Source organism: Sphaerodactylus townsendi, linkage group LG03, assembly GCF_021028975.2.
Source record: "Sphaerodactylus townsendi isolate TG3544 linkage group LG03, MPM_Stown_v2.3, whole genome shotgun sequence".
Taxonomy (NCBI): Eukaryota; Metazoa; Chordata; class Lepidosauria; order Squamata; family Sphaerodactylidae; genus Sphaerodactylus; species Sphaerodactylus townsendi.
This window is the reverse complement of record NC_059427.1, coordinates 56,403,047-56,424,060: the sequence shown is the minus strand read 5'-3', so window position 1 is coordinate 56,424,060 and position 21,014 is coordinate 56,403,047. Positions and strand designations below refer to the sequence as shown.

The 21,014-nt window shown below is 41.0% G+C and overlaps 1 protein-coding gene across 4 annotated transcripts; it reads right to left on the bottom strand.

Annotated features, from left to right (window-relative positions):
* Positions 1 to 1,376: 1,376 nt before the first annotated feature.
* ACTR8 (actin related protein 8) lies at positions 1,377 to 19,373 on the bottom strand. 4 transcript variants are annotated; one of them, XM_048490009.1, is made up of 13 exons: positions 19,147 to 19,373; positions 17,155 to 17,325; positions 15,342 to 15,452; positions 14,324 to 14,428; positions 12,139 to 12,312; positions 10,908 to 11,001; positions 9,817 to 9,949; positions 8,444 to 8,597; positions 6,080 to 6,175; positions 5,559 to 5,699; positions 4,083 to 4,347; positions 2,120 to 2,283; positions 1,377 to 1,594 (listed from the first exon to the last, which is right to left on the bottom strand). In XM_048490009.1, the coding sequence occupies exons 1-13, from the start codon at positions 19,276 to 19,278 to the stop codon at positions 1,451 to 1,453; spliced, it is 1,884 nt and encodes a 627-aa protein (XP_048345966.1). In that variant the 5' UTR covers positions 19,279 to 19,373; the 3' UTR covers positions 1,377 to 1,450. The 4 variants fall into 4 exon arrangements, with proteins under 4 accessions (XP_048345966.1, XP_048345968.1, XP_048345967.1 ...); XM_048490011.1 differs by lacking the exon at positions 19,147 to 19,373 and adding an exon at positions 18,796 to 19,110; XM_048490010.1 differs by lacking the exon at positions 19,147 to 19,373 and adding an exon at positions 18,341 to 18,439.
* Positions 19,374 to 21,014: the final 1,641 nt, after the last annotated feature.

Here is a 21,014-nt window from a genome sequence, read left to right as displayed (position 1 = left end):
GGCACAATGCCAGCCTCGCAACTCCCGAGCGGCACGAAGCCGCTGTTTCCAAACCTTGCTCCCTGACTGAGGTTTTTTAAAAACAGCGGCTTCCAACTGCCGCTGTGCAAACGGCAGCAGCTGGAAGGTGCAATTTCCTCCCCTTTCCCGAATGCCTTATCGTCCCTCCGGCCTTCCGGCGTGTCGCACAGGCCAGGGGACACGCAGCCCTGCGGTAGCTCCAGGAGCTGGGTTCGGCGCAGGGCAGGGGAGCATGTCCCCTGTCGCGGCTTTGTGCGACGCGCCGGAAGGCCGGAGGGACGGTAAGGCGTTCGGGGGATGGTGCAGCCTCTGCGCAGGCTGTGCCGCCTTCCCCACCCCTACCGGGTCTGTCCATGCAAACGGTCCTGGGGTGTGTGTCTGTGTGTGCGTCAGCGTCATTTACGCCGACGCACCCCCGCAGCGTGGCCGTGCAGAAATGGCCTAGGATTCACCTTGGACTTGGTTGGTGACTGTGAAGGACCTGGCGATGATGATGGGCATAAGCCATGTCTTCCATCTTCCCTCACACCTCTGGCTCCAGCAGTTCTGTCAATGCTTTGGTTGCTTGGGCAGAGACTTGGCCCTGGGTTCCAGTCAAAGTAATCTGGTGGACAACTGTTGGTATGGGTGCCAGAGGTTGCCCACTCCACTGCCATTTAACATTTAGCCTGCTGCAAAAGTAATTATTGTTCTTTTAACAGGTTCCAGGCTGTAAACTTGCAGGCCTTTCTCTTCTTTTTCTTCGCAAGGGACTCTTAATGTTCCTTTCCATCAGGAGACTGGCTGCTCTGTGCTATGCGAAACATGCATGAATCTCCCAAATTTGTAACTGAAGTGTTTAAAATTTTAATCCCTTTGCAACCTCACACTTATACATATTGGAGTTCTTCATGGTTGCAATCAAAGCAAACAAGCTATAGTGAATTACTTGCTATGTGTTTCTTCAATTCGTTCTAAAAGAAGTTAACAGATGCCAAACACAAGTGTCTCATTATAGGATTCTGTAAAAAAAAATTGAGCTGTTTTACTAATACAATCATTTGTCCTTTGTTTTCTGTGTAAAAATAAACTTGGCTCTGGCACACTAGTGCCAGATCTTATGCTTTCCCCCCCCGAGATCAACATTCAATAGAACTAAAACAGATCAGTTTCAGAGTTTAGCCATGTTCATCTGCAGTAGAAGTGCTAGATCTGAGTCCAGTAACACCTCAAAGACCAACAAGATTTTCAGGGTAAAAGCTTTTGAGAGTCAAAGCTGCATTCGCCATAGAGAACAGATCAGACATTATGGTACCTAATCCAATCCTGATCCCATGAATTTCTGAATACTATTTTGCAAATGAGAAGAACATTACTTTTTATTTAAGAAATCTTTATTTAAAAAAAAACAGGAAAAAACAATATTTGGCACTAATCCCTACCTAACATATCACCACACAAATGCAGCTCTTTCACGTAACATACGAACGCCAAAGCGTTGCCATTCTCGTTGATATATCCAAAGTTCTTGTGTTGTGTCCAGGCAAGCTAGAACAGCACCTCCTTTCCATGCGATCAAACGGGGATCCATGTCCTAGGAATAAGATGGTTGTATGAAAACCATAGACAGGGCAATTAGCAGAACATAAACAAGCAACACAACCTTATTTATGGCCTGGATCTTAAGCCTTGCTTCTTACAAGGACAGTATCCCACTGTGAAAAACAGTGCTAGATGTTTCTAGTCAAGCAATATCAGTTTCTTTCAAAGAAAGACACCAAAGGTGCATACTCTACAGCACAAGCCATCCAAATGCTTGTGTTAAGGTCAAGAGTGGGTGACTGGGCCAAGGTCATCCAGCAAGTTTCCACTGCACAATGGTGATTCTGGGTTTCCCAGATTCGACACTATATCACACTGGTTCTTAATTCAGTATATGAACTAGTACATATTGCATAAATAGGATATAATGTTCTTTCTGTACTGGCAAATATATACAATTGCAATGTATAATACACCTATATGGGCTGGGGGAAAAAAAAGAAACTACAATTTCAACTGGCTTGGATTCATGAAGGCTATTGTCAGCCATTTTACCAACATCGGACAACATTTATACCTTTGGCCTTGTAATAACTTCTACGTTTTCAACCACTCTCCTGAAAGAAGGGGGCATTTTGTTGAGAATTCTGTGCTGAAGAAATTCTTGGGCTTTATGGAACATCAAACCACCTCCTACCACCAGAATAGAACTATACATTTTCTTTTTTGTATCATCTGATGCTGGAAAAACAAACATAAGGAAGACATATAAACTGTAAATTAATGCCACGCAGAAGAAACAACTATTTAAAAATGAAGAAGACTGGCAGTGAAATATTGGCTGTGTTACAGTGACCAGATTTGCCACAGTCTCATTCATTCACATGCCTTGAACCACTGAGATGGAAGCCATAAGTCCCAACAGCCTCTGTATACCGACCACCTATTGTTGGGGGCAGTGAAGGAAAGTCTCAGGACCATTTATCAGTCTAATGTTAAATAAGCTCTTTTAGTTTGAGATAGCTGTCATTCATAATTCACTAAGGGTGTGGAATGTCCAGTGACAAATCCCCAGCCAATGGGTGTGCAGGACTCACAAAGTGAGTCCTGCGTGCCCATTGGTTGGAAGTGCATCCCTCACATTCCAACCACCCCCACCGCCCTTCCCAAGACGTGTGCGCTGAGTCCAGTAACCAGGATCGGGCCCCAACCTCCCTTCCTGAGACCTGTGGGCCTCAGGAAATGAGGTGGAGGGAGACTCAGTGTGCCCCCCTTCCCTTCCTGAAACATGCAGGCCTCCAGACATGAGGTGGGAGATAGCAAGCCGGACTGTCTTTCGCCCCACCCCCCTTTCCAAGGTCCCCAGGCCTTGGGAAGCAGGGTGAAGTGAAAGCAGGGTGAAGTGAAAGCATGATCCTGCATGTGGGACAGCCTGCATGCAAGATAGCCCTCCTCACCCTGTTTTCCAAAGCCTGGGGAGAACTTTCCCCTTCTTCATAGGCACCCTATTGACTCTTTCCCACCTTTGCATAGCTGGGATCTTGGCTTTGTAAAGGGGGATGTATGCTGCTGCTCCCCCCTTCACAAAGCCAGGACCCCAGCCATGCAAAGGGTGGCAACAGGGTACCTGTGAAGATGGGGAGAGTTCCCCCCACCTCCTTAGGCACCCTCCCCGTTTGCAAAGCTGGATCCCGACTTTGCAAAGGGGGGTGCCAGCAGGGCCAAGGAGGAGGAAAGGCAGGAGGAGTTTGCCCCCCTCAGAGGGCACCATTCCCACCAACAGCTTTCTAGAAAGTGTTGTATTTGTTAGTACAATGGGCTTTACTGCTAGTAATAATATAAATAAGGATGAACTATATATTTTTTTAAAAATTTGAAACTAGAACTCCTGTAATTGGTCTTAAAGCAGCTTATAAACTTCTTCCCTTCCTCTCCCCCCAACAGATACCTTGTGAGGTAGGTAGGGCTGAGAGAGTTCTGTGAGAACTGCGACTAGCCCAAGGTCATCCAGCAGGCTTCATACGTAGGAGAAGGGAAACAAATCCAGTTCAGCAGATAAAAGTGGAGGAGTGGGGAATCAAACACGGTTCTCCAGATTAGGGCCCACCACTCTCAACCACTACACCATGCTGGTCTTGAGGAGAGGAGATTTTTGTTCCACTTTCTAGATCTAGAAGTTTCCAAATTGTGGCTCTGCATAGGCCCAAAACCCATAAGTGATGTATGAAGGTTACAAAGAAATTATGTGTCATATCCCAACTAGATTTCTATGGCAACAAAGGAGGGGGTTGATTTTTGCCAATTCCCTCCATGCTGTTCTTGGCTGGTCTCTACCCCCCATGAGCAGAATTTCAGAGTGTTTTGTGCTGCTGCGAGAGGGAGGAATCAGTAAAAGTCACCTCCCCCCCCCCACATTCTTCTAGTACACACAGAAATCTACCTGGGAAACATGACCATGTGTAGCTTCTGCAAACTGACAGAACAAATACTACCATGAACCTTGACCAAAGCAAAAAATAAAGAAACAAGAAAGGGCATACCACAACAGTCAATGCTGTGCAGAATCGCTTTGTCAAGGCCTAATGCTTTTCCTTCAAATTGAGATACAGCAGTTTTTCTGGACATGTAAGCTGTTAGTGGTTCTTCAGAGTCATTTCCACCTATAATACAATCACTGTGAGAGGCACCCAGTTCCACTTCTGGGGGATAGAGATTTTCAGCAATGCCTGAAGACTGGCCACGCAAGTCTCCCTCAAATCCACCAGGCTTGGTCATGGACTTTCGATCTGCTGTTGCTTTTGCAGACTTTAAAAGCAGAGGAGAAAAATTACAACTTATATTGAATGCAAAATGAATTCCAAACTGTGCAAAAAAAAGTATGATTGAACAGCCTTCTAAGAAAGCTCCCTCACCTCATAACTTAAGGGTTAGAAAGTAACCCCTAAATCCATGCTCCTGTTTTGGCACTCATCCCATTATTACTACAGAGTCATTAAGGTTAAGGGCCAGAAAAGCAACTTTTGTTACTCAAGATAGCAGGACTGTTAGCACAACTGAAGAAATTAATGCAACCACACAAGCCATTCTGCAAGTTACCCAAAGACTGGATTAACAGGATTAGGGTGCTTCACTAATATACCACAACTGAAGTTTTACTTACATTTTTTTTTAATAAAAAGACATCCAGTCTTACCTAATATATTTAAAAATAACTACCAGAACAAAGTAACAGCATAACCATAATAAGCTGGCATTTTACAGGTAAACCAGAGTCCAAGAACACCTTAGACAACAAGATGATTTTCAGGGTATGAGTTTTTGAGAGTCAAAGTTCCCTTCATCCGATAAAAGGAGCTTTGACTCTCAAAAGCTCAAACCCTAAGACTATTGTTGCTCTCTTAGGCCCCTTCCGCACACGCAAAATAATGCGTTTTCAAACCACTTTCACAACTGTTTGCAATTGGATTTTGCCATTCCTCACAGCTTCAAAGAGCACTGAAAGCAGTTTGAAAGTGCATTATTCTGCATGTGCGGAATGAGCCTAAGATACTACTGGACTCAAATGTAGCTCTTCCACTGCAGACCTGAAATTAACTAGAAGTTTACAATAACCTAATATCTGTATTCCAGAATCTCAGTAAAAGCAGACACTAGCAAATGTGCATGGGGGAAACCAAAGTCCAAGAGCTACTTCTGAGAGAGCACTCCTCAAATATCTAATAGTTTTAATCTACTTCAGAGAGAGGAAGACTCATATCTTAATAAAAAGAAGGCTTATGAGAAACGTTATCAAAGTATGACCCTAACCATGGTTACAAGAGGTCATTGCACAGACACAATCAATATCATTCCCGTATTCTTCGAAAACAAAGCTTAAATTAAATATAATTAAATCTACCAAGGTAACAAGTCTCATATGATGTCTTCCTTGAAAACAAAGCTTTAATTAAATATAATTAAATCTATCAAGATAACAGGTCACATAGGATGTGGAGGGGAAAAAATCATACACACACCTGCTCCTGTTTACTTTGTGTTGCTAAGAGATAATGTTCATCATGTGGGTCCTCTGCATCACCTTGTGATCTTTGCTGCAAGGATGTCATTTTCTGCCCCACAATTCCAAACATTGATGGATAGAACAGTGCCATTGGAGCCTAAATCATGAGAGATGGGGAGAACTTTAAAGAATTTAAACTGCTTTTCACAGCCATGCCTGCTTATACTGATTCAATAGTTAAGCAATCAATTTTAGATGTCCACGTTCTTGTTCGAAATGGCATGAAACTTAAAAGAGTTAGAAGAACAGAAACATTTAATTTGAAATTTTAGTTTTTAGAAATTGGTTACATCCTACAATTGTATTACTGTACATATTTTAAAGATTACAGCCATTAAACAAGATCATTTAGAGGAAGATGGAATGAGAGTAAATTGAAACTCCTAACTGTTAAAAGTTATCAAATTCCTCATATTTTCTACAGACTTTTGCAGCTTTGAACTGTGTTCCAAAAGGTATACAATAATAATCTGTTACCTGTAATTTTTCATCTCCCAGTCGCAACTGATATAATAAAGTTGGAGAATCTGGGTGGCGAACTTGGAACTCATGATCTTGCAGTCCAGATAAATCCTGATTGTAAAACAGACACATTATGAATGCTTTAATAGACATCAGTTCTCTACATTTGCTGTCTTCTCAGTTCAGAAACTGAAACAGCAAGCTTCACCCATATATTTACATTTTGGCATTCTCCCAGGTTTCTTTTACATTCACAGCCACACAATGTGCATAGAACTTGATTCAAAAGGCAGCAGATAATATTTGTATTATACACAGCTTTTGCAAAAACACCAACAGATTACTTAGGCAAGCAAGCTGAACTGCTGGCTCAAAAGAAACAGAATCAGCAACCTTATCAAACTTATTATTTGCTTCTAGAGCTGCAGCAATAAAAATACTTGTTCTTCTTGTGCCAAAACATTATTTGTATGTTATTAACTGTAAAGGGAACAACTGTTAGCCTATCTGAAACATGAATATTATACTTCAAAGTCACTTAGATAATCTCATGATCCAGAACAAAATAATAGCCTTGCTGGATGAAGCCGAAAGTCCATCTAATCCACAACATATTTCTGATAGTGGCCTGCCAGACCTAATGCTTACTAAGGTCTACTTTAATGTATCTAATTATATTTACCCAAGATTTCTTTTTACATAACGGAAAGAGCATCATATTGACAGTACATGTATGTATGCACAACACATCCTATAACTAATCTGATGCTTTGATCACTTCCTGTCTCTTTGTTTGAGTTTTCTGATGATAGATTCCCTACATATGCCCTGCCCTCCCATTAAGTTAAAACGATGAGATACTGAAGCAGACTTTTCTCAGCAGTGCTTTTAAAGAAAGGTAAATAAACCATAAGATAGTGGAAGTCACCCACTAATTAGGGTCCCCAATGTCTGGCAACTAGAGGTAAACTAAATGGAGCCCCATATTTTGCTCCTCTAATGTTATTCTCACTGAATTTATCTAATCTCTTTTTAATACTACCTATGCTATTGGCCGTAACCTTTCGGGGAAATAAATGATATGTTAATTATGCTTGATGCCAAGCAATTTCCTTTTGATGTCAAGTAGAACCAAGTGTCAATCTGTTTCATTGCATGGACACCCAATCTAATATTTTGGGGACACAGAGAATACATTTCTCTCCATTCAGCATCCCCGCTCAATTTATAGTTATAGGCTGTTCACGTTGTACCTTTTGGTTTGATTTCAACCTATAATATTCTAAACAGCCTAAGATTAAAGGACTGATTCCTACATTTTGTTAACATTGCAAGACTGTATGCTAAGATCATCAGCACCTGCTACAAGTGTCTATACATCAGAGATTAGGTGGGTGGTTGCTAGTGATAGGCTTTTTTCTCATTTTTAAAACAGAAGTATTTGGTGGATTTTAACTTATGGATAGTTTTAGTTTTACCTGTGGTAAATCTACTGCTCAAAAAAACCCCACTATTGGATTAGTGCAAAAATGTCTTCCATCCTAAAGATCACATGTATATCACACTATTTGGGTCTACACTCAATCTATGTCCAGGAGCCTAGTTGCTAATAGTTGGCCAAAGGAGAACTCCAGTTTTTAGAGGTGACAAACTGAGACAAAAGATTTATCAGCTAACACTTTAGCTTATTGCTTCTGAAGGACTGGGCAAGCCAGTAGGCTTGATTGTATTTCTTCCTTTGGCTCAGAAAGACTGGGAATGACCCCACAAGGGAGAAACTCCAAGGTGAAATTATCAATTTTCTGGACATGAGGAAAAGCGCTCTTATTCTTATGTTTTGGCCATTTGCCTCAAGCCATGAATGGTTAAGTCTTAAAGATGGAACTCTGTCTTTGAATGTATGTTGAGGAACAAAGGGGAAAATGTCCAAACTCTGAGATCTGAGGTAATCAAATGCTGCAACTTTTAAGGATAGGATATGTATAGAATTAGGATTTGAAGGACTACATATTTCACCTTTTCCGCCTGATGCTTGTACCAACCATGTATACTCTTCTTACTTGTTTATTAAGCTATCTTATATTCTGAATGCCCTAAACCGGATCTTTGTATCAACACCATATCCAATATGGCCCCGCTTCCCAAAGAGAGGTAAAAGAAAGAGGCAAAGCTCACTATCCCTAGTTAGTATAAGCTTTTGAATGTTATGAAAGCCAGTTTGGACATTACTAAAATGGAAAGGAAAGGTATATATCTTTCGAACGATGAGAGAAAACCCCAAGGAACTCGTGGGTGCACTAACATGTGACTAAGAAGTATCCTTAGGCCAGGAAATGGAATATAGAGAGATGGGTCCAGCCACCTGGATTTTCAACTTACCTGGTCTAAATGACAAAACGTTTCTTTTAGGTGCTGAAGAAGAAGACAGTCTATCCTTTTTGCTAACTGACAGTCTCTGTAAGGAAATCCAGCTCGCTGCATAAGCCAATAAAAACATCTTGACACATCAGAACCTCCATATGCAAGGCATAATCTAAAAACAACAAACAAATAAGTAGTTTGGGGGTTTACATCTTTTTCAGAAAAGACCTACTGCCTCTTCATAAGAAACTTAAATAATTCATATATATGAAGGCCCATGATTACCACTTCAGTTATTTCAAATCTTCATACGCCAGCATGCAAGGACGTAGGTAAGGGGGTGTTTTTTCTCAGATTCAAACCCCCCCCCCATTACATATCCAAAGCTCCGCCCCGTTTGTGGGGTTTTTTGTATTTTTTAGTGTTTTTTTCAGTTTTTGGCCTGCAGGGGGTGCAGCTTTTAGGCTAGCAGCACCAACATTTCAGAGATTTGTTGGGAGACTCTCCAGATGATACCACCCAGGTTTGGTGAGGTTTGGTTCAGGGAGTCCAAAGTTATAGACTCCCAAAGGGGATGCCCCCATCCCCCACTGTTTCCAATGGGAGCTAATAAAAGATGGGGGCTACACCTTTGAGGGTCGATAACTTTGGACCCCCTGAATCAAACTTCACCAAACCTGGGTGGTATCATCAGGAGAGTCTCCTAAAGATACCCTGAAAGTTTGGTGCTGCTAACAATTGCACCCCTGACAGTAGGCACCCCCAAAATTCTCCTTTTAAATTTACCCCCTTCGGCATGGATTTAAAAGGAGAATCTGAGGTCCCCAGTTTAAACATTGAAAGTGATGCTGTTTCAGGGTGGGGGATAATCCACTCCAAAACAGCATCGCTTTCAATGCTGTTTTACCTGGGGACCTCAGATTCTCCCTTTAAGGTGGATTTAAAAGGAGAATCTGGGCTCCCTAGTTTAAACACCATTGAAAGTGATGCTGTTTGGGGGTGGATTCTAGCATCAGGTTCCCTTTTCTCTAGCTATGCCTCTGCCCGGATGGAGGGCAGAAGGGACTGCTGGCTGGGAGGCCAGCCGGGGCAGGCAGGGATGGGGAATCTGTCGTCCCTGGTCTCGGAGAGCTGCTTTTATAAGCACTGAGGGTGGACGGGGCTTGGGGAGGCATGGCAATGCCCCCAAGCACCCCCATTAAAAGTATATACTTACGTCACTGCCAGCATGTAAGTGTTTTAAATAAGCCACAGAATCATTTTGCTTACGCAAAGCATTAAGGTTCTTTCACAAGCCTTCCATGAAAGTCTTTGGCATTAAGATATGTCATTATCTTGTACAACACCCGAGACCTGTAGAGATCATAACTGCATTTTGAAAATTTTGCTACCTGGTATTACGATGTGAAACACCATCTTCAACACAGCAAACACTCGTCTTCTGATCTCCCACATCAACGATGCATGCGCTACCTAAACCACTGCCAAAAGTAGCACAGACAGACTCCTGATGTACCACTATTCCTAAAAACAGAAAGGGAGGGATGTTGTAATATACATCACTACTTTGCCAGCCAACCCAGACACATTTTCATGTGTGCAACACTGCTGTACGCACTCTATGTTGAGCTGTTTTATAAAACTTTGAAGAACAATATGTTTTTGAGACAGCATTCTGTATCCTAAACAAGGAGATGGAGGGATAATGTATTGTCAAAGGCTTTCACGGCAGGATTCAACTGGTTGTGGTGGGTTTTCTGGGCTGTGTGGATCTTGTTCCTAACGTTTTGCCTGCATCTGTGGCTGGCAGCTTCACAGGTGTATTACAGAGGGAAGTCTGTTACAGATGGAGGGGTGTTTGTTTTTACTATTTGTACTTTTTGAAAGTCACCTTGTGACTGGTAAAATGGCTGCTTGAAAGCAGACCTACTGTGCTGTTCTTGTACCACTAAAGCAAACACACCAATCAGATGAGAAATATGAACACATTTTTCCCCATCTACACTGATATGGTACTCATACACAAACTATAGTTACATGAAGTAGAACTCCAGAGAAGCAACTCCCAGGAGACTTGGACCATGATACTTTCACATCTAGTAGCTTACAATTTAAATGCAATCACATCGTAAATCTCAGAAGCAGTACAATTTTATTCATAGTAAAAAAATTTCCATGCAACTTAGGTGAGCAACTGTGAATCAGCAGTGTGAAAGACAGTTAAGCAGATTTTGGGCATTATGACATCAGAAACAACCATATTGTTCTAAATCCAGGGATGAGTTTTTAAAAGCAAAAGTAGCCATAACACTGCACCATATTTATTTCATGATAATTCAGTGCTCACTAATTTAAAAAAATGCGTACCATCTGGTAATGCTGGGCTATAACAAAAAGGACCAGAAGACTCACATGATTCAGATACAAAAGATCATTTAAATATCTCTGCATTACAGAACTGAAGTTGGTGTTGCTTTATTACCTGAGAAGCCCATCTTCATTAGGATCATATTTACTACTTCTTTCACATGCTGTTTATTATAGATGTCTGGGATCAGTAAAATGCATCGGTAATACTGAGAAAAGAGAAGAACCAAATTGGTATTCCCATTCAAATCAATCCGTCTTCATGAACGATGTCATGAGATGTAGAAGCGAGGCAACTGGAAGAAGTGAAGCTACTGGTTCAATTGTATTATTTACATACAAAGTTGAATCCAGACTAACATTTCCACTCATGCAAGGCACTTCTGTCAGTGGAACAGAACACTCCTCCTTCTCTCCTACTGCAGTCCACTGATTCCCCCCAAAATCTTGCTCCTGGGACACCAGGGTCTCTCAAAAACAGCCTAAGAGGCAAATTGGGAGGCTGCAGCAAGAAGAGAGAATTGGCAGAAATTACCAAGAACTTCCCTGGAAAAATCAGGCTAGCCTGATCTTGTCAGATCTCAGAAGCTAAGCAGAGATGATCCTGGCAAAAATCTGGATGGGATACCTCATAGGAATACCAGGTTTATGACATGGAGGAAGACAATGACAAACCACCTCCTAGCGTCTCTTGTCTTGAAAACCTCACCAGGGGTTGCCAAAAGTCACATGTGACTTGATGGCAAAACAAACCAACAAAAAGTGCTCACCTCTTACATCAGTTGAAAATTTAGTGGATCCATTACATTTTACTTTATATAATAGGAACACCTAAAAGGTGTTTTGAATAAATGTTTCTAATAAATGCCCAAATGCTGTTAATTTTCCACCCAAATGACACCATGGTTTTCTATTTTCTACAATGTGTAAACTTTTTTGACTGACACTAAATTGTTGAAGTGTTAATGATTTTTATATTTGAACTGGTTTTTTAAATTTGACCCCAAGATAGCAACTCAAGGAAAAGGCAGAATTTCAATTTTTTATAAAATGGTTTAACAAAACAGTCATCAAAATTAATTAAAAATCACAAAGAAGTCTAGCAGTACAGTTAGGTTTTTCAAACAGCAGTGGAAATAGTAAAGGAAGCCAGTTAGAGCTTACATGAGATAGAATGATACAGAAAGTGCCACAAATATAAGGAACCTGTTGTGCCCCCTATTCATTCTATTATTAGTAAACAAGGTAAAGGAGTTTGAATAGATGACTAAAGAAAGATGTGTACAGTCAAAGCCGTTATAGTGGTAAGAATTTGGCAGCCATTGTTGTATTCAGCGTTAGCTTACCTTCAAATCCTTAAGAGGTATTTCTAAATATTTCTGTATTGCATGTGACCATATAACTTCAAGATCAGCCAGGACTGCAGTAAGAGAGCCACCTGGCCCTGAATGAAGGTTCAATTGTCCTCGTCTAATAGGCCAGTGAACACTGTAACAATCCAAAGGGTTAACATATAATGCCTGAAAAGAAAAACAAACTCAACTTAATAACTCTTTCAAAAGCTCATGTTGATATTACAGTATATTTGCAATCTATGGGGGCGGGGGGAGTTTGCAGCAACCTCCAAAGAGGTTTTGGACGGCACAGCAAGAAGAAAAAACAAGATAAATCCCCAGCTGCCAAAAAACCCTCATGCAGCTGAATGGCCTACTTTTTCTTATTGGACTGTAATATAATGGAATGGTTAAGGACAATCCTATTCTTACTGGACTGTCTTATACTTCTATGATTCCATTTTCTGCACTGATATATCATGTTTTATACACTTTTCTTTTTGCCTTGTTGTAATCTTAGGACTAATGTACTTTTATTGGCCATACTACGCAACTTGATTACAGTGGCACCTCAAAAATCACCGATAATCCGTCTGGAGATTATCGGTGATTTTCAAAAACGGCGTATTTAGAGGTATGCCATTTGCGCATGTGTGAAAGCTGTTTGCGTATGCGCAACGGCGTTTCAGTACCCTCGGCAGCCACCGAAAATTGAGGTGACCGACAATTTTAGAGGTCGGAAATCGGCGCTTGGCAATCGTCGATTTCTGAAATCGACGATTGTCGAAGGCACCAATTTTCGAGGTGCCACTGTACATTGTTTCATATCATGTGATCTGCCTGAACTCTCAGTGGGAAAAGTGGGCTGCAAATATAATAAATAAAAGAAAAATAGCAGGGAATGGCTATAAACTCTTAGCTGTTAATATATCAAAATACAACATAGTTATGACAGAACAATTTGTAAAAGTATGAACAGAATCTAGACAGCGAATCAAGTATTAGCAGTAACTGATTAATTGCTCTTGAGTTGGTGAGAAAATGTAATTCACAATAAAATGCCACATAAGAAAATTTTAAAATCAAAACGTACAGCATGGTTCAATCCTTAGTTTTGATTATTTGGTTTCAAAATAATGGATCATTACAAAAATTCCATCAGTTTCACAGCCAGTTTTCATCTCTACTGCATCAATAACAATCCAACAGAAATAACACTGATTAAAACAGTCTAATAGAACTCAAGTTACTATTCTCAACACTACGCATAAAGTACATAATGAAATCATTTCTATCTTACTACAAGCAGATATTTATTTCATTAACAAAAGTGGGATTAAACAGAGAATTTGTTACATAATTTAGGCATCATTCTGAAAATGAAATGACTATTTATATAAAACCCAAATAATCTCCTTTTTTGGTTGAAAAAAATAAGTTTTCTGAGCATTTTATTGGCTAGGGTTAGTCAAAGAATAATCATGCAAGTAGGTAAGTTTCAGTCCTTTGCTATGAAAATGCAGGCTGAGAGAATGTATGATACTCTTTGATAACTCTTTTCATTGCCTGATATAATATGATGAATTATATATGTAGCAATATGGTTTCAATTAATTAATAATTAATTAATGTTATTTGTCCTGGTTTTGTATGGCTTGTGGGCTGTAATTAAGATTGGCCCAACTGGCAGGCCACATATGACAAACATTTTGTACCAGCATTTGAGTTATTTCTTTTCCCCCCTCCCTTGCATGCCACTCCTTACTCCCTCTCTCCCCTTCCCTTGCATGCCACCCCTCCCTTCCTCCCTCTGCTAGGGTGGGTGGGCCATGTCCAGATGCTGGGCCCCCCTCCCTCCCCTCCCTTGCATGCCACCCCTCATTCCTTTGCATTCATCTCTGCTTGACTTCTTTACATTAATTTGTAAACAGCTCCTTGCCTGGTCACCAATAGCAAATAAGAATGACCTTCATGAAACCACACAGCAAATGCTTGAAGCTCAAAAAATTATTTTCCCCCTTCAGGCTGTCCATTTACTACAAATCATTGACGGAGTGGTCTGTAGACAAGTAACTGTGGCCTGCTCCTTTATATTGTACCTACTGTTTATGATCACAGTTTACCTTTTAAAATGTATGTTGGTGAAACTGTTAAGTCAGTTAGATATGGGGCTACAACAGAATGAGAAAATTCCTACCTCTTCTCCAATGAGATATGCTGGATGATGAGCTGTATTTGTCCACTTGGTCCCAGAACTGTGATCCAAAATAGCAGGCCTCATCTGTCTATTGTAAGACCGGACCTAAAATGTTATTTATTAACAAAAAGTGAACTTTTCAGTCTAAAGCAAAATTCCTAAATTGAAGTACCATACAAAAGAAAAGATCTGTTAACTAGATCAGGGTCCCAAACTCACATGTTGATAAAGCCAGAAGTGGATGAGGCCTTTTGCAAAGCAGGGCTTCAGAAGGGACACCGGAAACATTACTGGGGCAGCAGCTGCACAGCACAAGGATCCTCAGCTGCCAAAGGAAGGTAAGCTGTTCCCAGCAAGCTGGATGGTGGGAGGGGGAGTATGACTGTTGCAGCCAGGTTGCTTTCACATCTTGGAAGGGTAGCAAAAATCTCCTGTCCCGGCCAGAGCATTGCTGTATGGGACCAAGGACAATTTTATCCGCTTTGACACATCGTCAAAGGTTTTCATGCCCAGAATCAACTAGCTGTTTTGCGTTTTCCAAGCTATGTGGCTGTTGTCTGATAGCTCCTGCTTCGAATGTTTTGCTTGCGTCTATGGCTAGCCGTTTCAGAGGCATGTGTTTCTCTCTGCGCCACAGTGTGGAGTAATTGTGTAGTAGGGTCTACCTCACAGTTGGGTGGGATATATTTGTCTGCATCTGAATAGTTTCAGACACATGTAAATGTACCTCATCCCTCTGTGAATAGGGCAAAACATATATCCTACCACACAATTACTCTACATGGTGTCATGAAAAGAAACACACCTTACCGTGATGTGCCTCTGAAGATGCCAGTCATAGATGCGGGGGAATGTTAGGAGCAAAAACTACCAGACCACAGCCACACAGTCTGGAAAACTCAAAACCCTCAGTTTTCTGCTGGTTTATAGAGAGAGAAGGCAGGATGTAAATATTTTAAATAAACCACAGGGTCAAAAAGGGTGGAGACCACTGCAGCACAGTTTATAAATGGGTTACCTGATCAGGAGATACTGGTATACGCCTGGCCCCATTTGACATCTTTTTGGACCATATTGCTTGATCAACCATTTTAAGGCCATTTTGTCTTTGTTCAGGACTTTCAGGTTTCTAAACAAAAGAGAAAAAGACATCAGTTTTCTTCTAAACATAGAAATCTCACTAATGGTTCCTGACATTCAGAAAAGTCCCATGCACTCATCCTATAACGTAGACAAAAAAAATCCACAAGGAGAAGTCATCTACAGATACATTAGATGTATCTTAAAACTAAGAAGTGGAGGAGCAACCCCCACCAAATGGAAAAGCAATGCCATGGCCAAGCACATGAGATCGTGACTAATACTTTGGGTTGTCAGGTAAATGCTAAAAGAAAGGCCTTGGTAGTCATGCGGGAAATGAAGGGGTCATGGGAGAGAAAACAGTAGTATGTGTGTTAGGGAGCAGTGAATGGAAAATGAAGACAGGAAGCAAGGAAAGAGAGAGGAGGCTAATTTGGTGTGTGTGTGGGCTAAAGTGGGAGTTAATGCAGTATCAGAACATTCCTTCTATTGCAGATCAAATAGGAAGGGGAAACAGGGGCTCTAGAAGAACATATGGGGAGTAGGGAACATAGGCCAGTAGGGAAGGGTAGGAGGATTTCTCTTCTCCAGCAGATTCTCAAGGCTCCCCTACTGTAGCCCACACACAAAAAGATACTATGCTGCAGTAAAAGACTTACACAGTTTTTGTATTATAATCTTTATCAACTGTGGGAACAATGTACAGAACATAATATCCTTCTGTCACTTGGAGAAGTACCAATGATAACAAAAAAGACTTGCCTGGTTAATAATGTTTATGTCTGCTTGGATTTTAATACAACTTCTAAGTTAGTACAGACAAGATATGAATCGTCAAACAATCTCTCCCCACTTTGACCAGTTGGAATATACACTTGAGGGTTCCATCTTTCCAACACTGGAAAGAAAATGAACTGTTTTTGGTAGGGGGAGCAAGATTTGTTTAGTTACCACAGAAATGGGATGCCAGACCACCCATGTCAGTGAAGCAGCTTGGAATCTAGCTTGGAATTTTCTTTTCCCCTGGGTAATTTGCTGCCCGAATCCATCTTGGGTTCAGTCCTTTGCTTAGGCTTGAATGGAATAGCCTCCTTCCATCCATCCTCTTTTCCTCTTAACCTCTTCCTTGTCTCCCTGATCTTCCTGTCTGAGTGGAACAATCTGCAGCGTTGGTGTGCTTGGAAGGACTGTAGCAATCATATTATTGGTTCTGGTGGGTTTTCCGGGCTGTGTGGATGTGGTCTGGTGGATCTTGTTCCTAACGTTTTGCCTGCATCTGTGGCTGGCATCTTCAGAGGTGTATCACAGAGAATATGCCACACTAAACTTTCCCTTCTCACTAGACACAGAGTGAAACAGACTTCCCTCTGTGATACACCTCTGAAGATGCCTGTAGCGTATAAAGAAGTGCTGACAAAAGCTTATTAGGTGTAAATCTGCAGTTGTTTCAGAAAGTGACCAACATTCACATTGACACATTTGTTTGGTATATGTATCTTTAGATCATGCAGAGTAATGGTATGGCTAATGCCACAGGCTGTAGCAATCTCCAAGCACGGTTGGGGCAGATGTTGCAATACAAATGTACCTTGGTATGAAGATTAAGGGTTTTTGTTCACTTCAGGCACACTCTATGGGAAACGTGGACAACGATGTAGATTTAACATACCAGACGGATCATGAAAACTAATCAAGTAAAACTAGAAAGTAACTACTTTGCTTTAATACAGGAGCAGATATCTAAGACTTACATTGAGCCCTTCTCTTAGAAGCCAAGTGTCTTTGAATGTGAGCTGTCCTTGCTGTTTGTGTCTTCTTGCAATGACATGAGGAATACTAACAGGAAGTGTATCCGTAGCTCTTCCAATCCTTAATGTCATTGAACCAGGATGTATCACAACAATGAAGTTGCTCTGTATTTGCTGAAAACAGACAAAAAATTCAGAGCAAAATAATCTACAGATGCCTAACTATACAATTGACCTCTCATTTTTAATCTTATCTTGTTTCACACTTTTTTAGTTTTATGAATTAAATTTACGTAACCTTGTACTACCATCAACAAAATACAGAGTACAGTTGTTAATATTTTAACTTTGCTACCTTTTCCTTCCCCTTAAAGCTTCACACACATATGCATGCTTTATTATTTATTTATATTTATAGACTACCTGTCAGTTACAACCATTTAGTAGAAAGACAAACAAATAAATACACAATTAAAATAATTCAAAAAATAAATCCGAACAAGCAACAGGCAAGAGTCTACATAATAGCGCCAATAGTGCAACAAATGAAACAGTACTGTCAGAATTACCAAAAACATTTTTTTCTCAATCAAACTGCTAAGGCACTGCAAACAATGTTTGTTCTCTCTAAAAAGAGAGAAGAACCCACACCTACTGTACCTCTAAGGCAGGGGTGTCAAATGTTACAAGGGCCAGATATAATATAAACATGACTTGGTTGGGCTGGGCCTGGGAAGGGTGGCTGCCGCAGCTGGCAAACACACAATGGATTGGCACCGGGGATGGGGGGGGGGGCTCACCAGACCAGATTGGGAGCGGAGTGGGTGCCTGACCAGGTGAAACCACAGTGAGCTCGAAGGCCAGATAAACAGCAGAGTGCAGTGACTGATGAGCTCACTGTGAGGTGGGAAGGGGGCTGTTAGGTCAGATCAGGAGTATGGGTTGCCTGGACTAGCAAGACCACAGCAGGCTCTCCAGGCCAGAATAGGGGCAGGGTTGCCTCAGCTGGCTCATGGGCCTGATAAGCCCTCTCAAGGGGCCAGCTCCAGCTCCCATGTTTGACACTCCTGCTATAAGAGAAGGGAGTTCTGAACAATTGTGGTCACAGAGAAAAGGAACCAAATCAGAAATTTAAGCAGTGGTTAAAAAAATGTTATTCCTGTTTCTCTTTGCATAGGACTATACACACCTGGTTTGGTACCATCTTTTTGGAAAGACTGCAGTCAAAGCACATTTGAAACCATGTGGATAACAAGGTGTGCATTTTTGCATGTCCTGCCCACCCCCGCACCACTGTCCTTGTGTGCATGCTAAGATCAGAAAAGTGCTGGGGAAACTGTAGTGTGATCTCTGCTGTCACCGAGAATGCCTACGCATCTTGCGTGGAAGCAGAGTAACTATAATTCAGACATCACCAATCAATTCACAAGCAGCATTAGCAGATTTAGCTTTAAAAAAACCAATTTAAATCTGTGACGCATCATTTCCTCTCAACCTTTGCTGGAGGAAATTTAGAAGCAATACATTCTAAATATTATTAAAACTGAACCACCAACAGTCTACCCCAGTAAAATTTCCTTTTATACTTTCTACACCACCAACTAATCCGAGCTCCTCTTTAGTCGATTTCTACTTCCTGCTTACAAAAAAATTACGTCGGGAAGCAGAAAAGCCAGAATGAACCTCCCCCGCGCGGAGTATGCGAGAGCAATGCTTTCTTTTTGTTCATAAGACACGGGAGCATATAGATATAGGCCGCCCCTACACGCAGCGCGTAAGTGGTACAATCCAGGAACCCCCGGCAGTTTGCTTTTTAAACTGGGTCTGGCTAGGACAGAGCGGACGTTGCCATGCTACTGCGTGAGGGGCGGAAGCATCCCTTTGCAATCTGGAGTTTCTTCAGGACAACGAGCCCCGGGCTGGAGAGCGTAGGGGAGCTCTTCCGAGAGGAACTCCCCGCTTGCGCGTGCGCTTCCCGTAATGGGCGGGCCTCACCTCCTGAAGGGACTCGGGCACGGCGGCGGGGACGATGGGCCTCTTGGCACCGCGCTGTTCCCTCTCTTTATCGCGCTCCTTGTCCTTCCCGTTCTCCGCCGCCGCCGCTTCGCCCTTCTCGGCTTGGGTCATCCCCGTTTCTTCCCGGCGCCTGCTCGGGGTACCTAGGCTACCGCAGACTTAGACCCGGATAAGAGAGACTGCAATGAGCTAGGGCTAGCGGCTCCTCCCCGAGGAGGCTGGACAAGGCTAGGCCGCCCGCCCCTTTTTCTTCCATGGACGAATATGGGTGGCATCCAATGCTTGGTCACTGCAGCAGAGTTGGCAGCCAGGGTTGCTCCTCCGTCATCTCCCAATGCATTTCAAGTTGTATTTTATTACAAGAATGATGAGACGGGCTTTAGCACATGCATTTGCAGCTGCTGAAAAGCACGGAGGTCTGTAGTGCAAATACAGCTGGAAATGGAAGGGATCCCAATAGCTTGTAGGCAGAAACGTTCCTGAAGAGCTTAAAGACTGTGTAAAGAAAAGTTTATGTGAAGATGAACCAACGTATAGTGAAATCCTGAAAACCTCAATAAATGGATACAAACTCAAAGCTGGAGAAGATTTATTAAATAATGGAAAGCAATACCACTGGTATACATATATGCAACTAAAAGAATCATTCAGAAATGATTTAAAACAAAATGGATTCCAGAAGAGATTAAATGAATTTGACGAAATAATTCAAAAACCTAATAAAATTAATAAGTAAAATAAAAATTAATTTTAAAAATTAAAACTGAACAGGATGTGGTAAAAACAGTTATGATTAAATGGGCACAAGATATAGGGAGAAACATCAAATTAGAAGAATGGAGTAATATCTGGACAAGAAACAACAAGTTCATGCTTTCAACCAACTTTAAGGAAAATTTCATTAAATTACATAATAGATGGTATCTAACACTTTCTAGATTGGCCAAAATGGATAAGAAAAAAGATGATAAATGTTGGAAGTGTAGAAAAGCAACAGGCACACTTATCCACATGTGGTGGACGTGTGATAAGATTAAAATGTATTGGAAAAAAATCGTACATAATATGAACAAAATTCTAAAAACTAAAATTGAACTAAAACCAGAGAGTCTCTTGCTTGGACTGGTAGATAAGGAGATAATAAAAAAGAATGATATTTTGTTCCTTTATATGGTAACAGCAGCCAGAATCCAAATTGTGAAATTTTGGAAATTGAAAGAAGCACCAACTCAGACGCATTGGGAAACAAAACTACAAGAAGCAATAGATCCAGATAGATTGACTTGGAGGTTAAGAGAAGCACCAGAAAAATTCTAGACAATTTGGAAACCTTATTTAAACTATATAAAGCAGTTCTGATAAGTATAACGTTTAAGCAAAAGTATATACGTTGTATTTTATAAATTTTCATTATATGTAAAACAAAGTGTTGCAGATTGATGAAAACAGCTATGTGAAAATATGGCTGAATAAGTAAAGAGATAAATTTTAAATTATATAGTGATCAACAGGCAGAGAGTGGCAGACGAATAGGAAGTATCTGCTCACTCTTACCTGTTGATCATTTTAATTTATTTTCTTTAAGAAAAGGAGACTTTAAAAAATGTATAGGTCTTTGTTAGTCTATGTTAGGTGGATTTTTTTTTTGTGTTATACTATCGTTCTCTATTGTATTATAATTTTAGTTGCAATATATTGTGCCTCGTTGCCTGTAAACCACCCTGAGCCCTTCGGGGGTAGGGTGGTCTAATAAATCGAATAAATAATAATAAATAATAATAATGTACAATTTAAGAAGGAAAGGGATGATGACTTGATTGTATGTTGTTAATTTAATAAACTAATTA

Bases quoted from the DNA above. Each gene is read 5' to 3' on its own strand.
- ACTR8 (XM_048490009.1), bottom strand. From the start codon at position 19,278: ATGACCCAAGCCGAGAAGGGCGAAGCGGCGGCGGCGGAGAACGGGAAG. The intron at 6,176-8,443 runs GTAAGTTGAAAA...TTTTACAATCAG, and splicing joins CGTTTTGTCATTTAGACCAG to GATTTATCTGGACTGCAAGA. The intron at 4,348-5,558 runs GTGTGTGTATGA...CTGCTTTTAAAG, and splicing joins CACAAAGTAAACAGGAGCAG to TCTGCAAAAGCAACAGCAGA.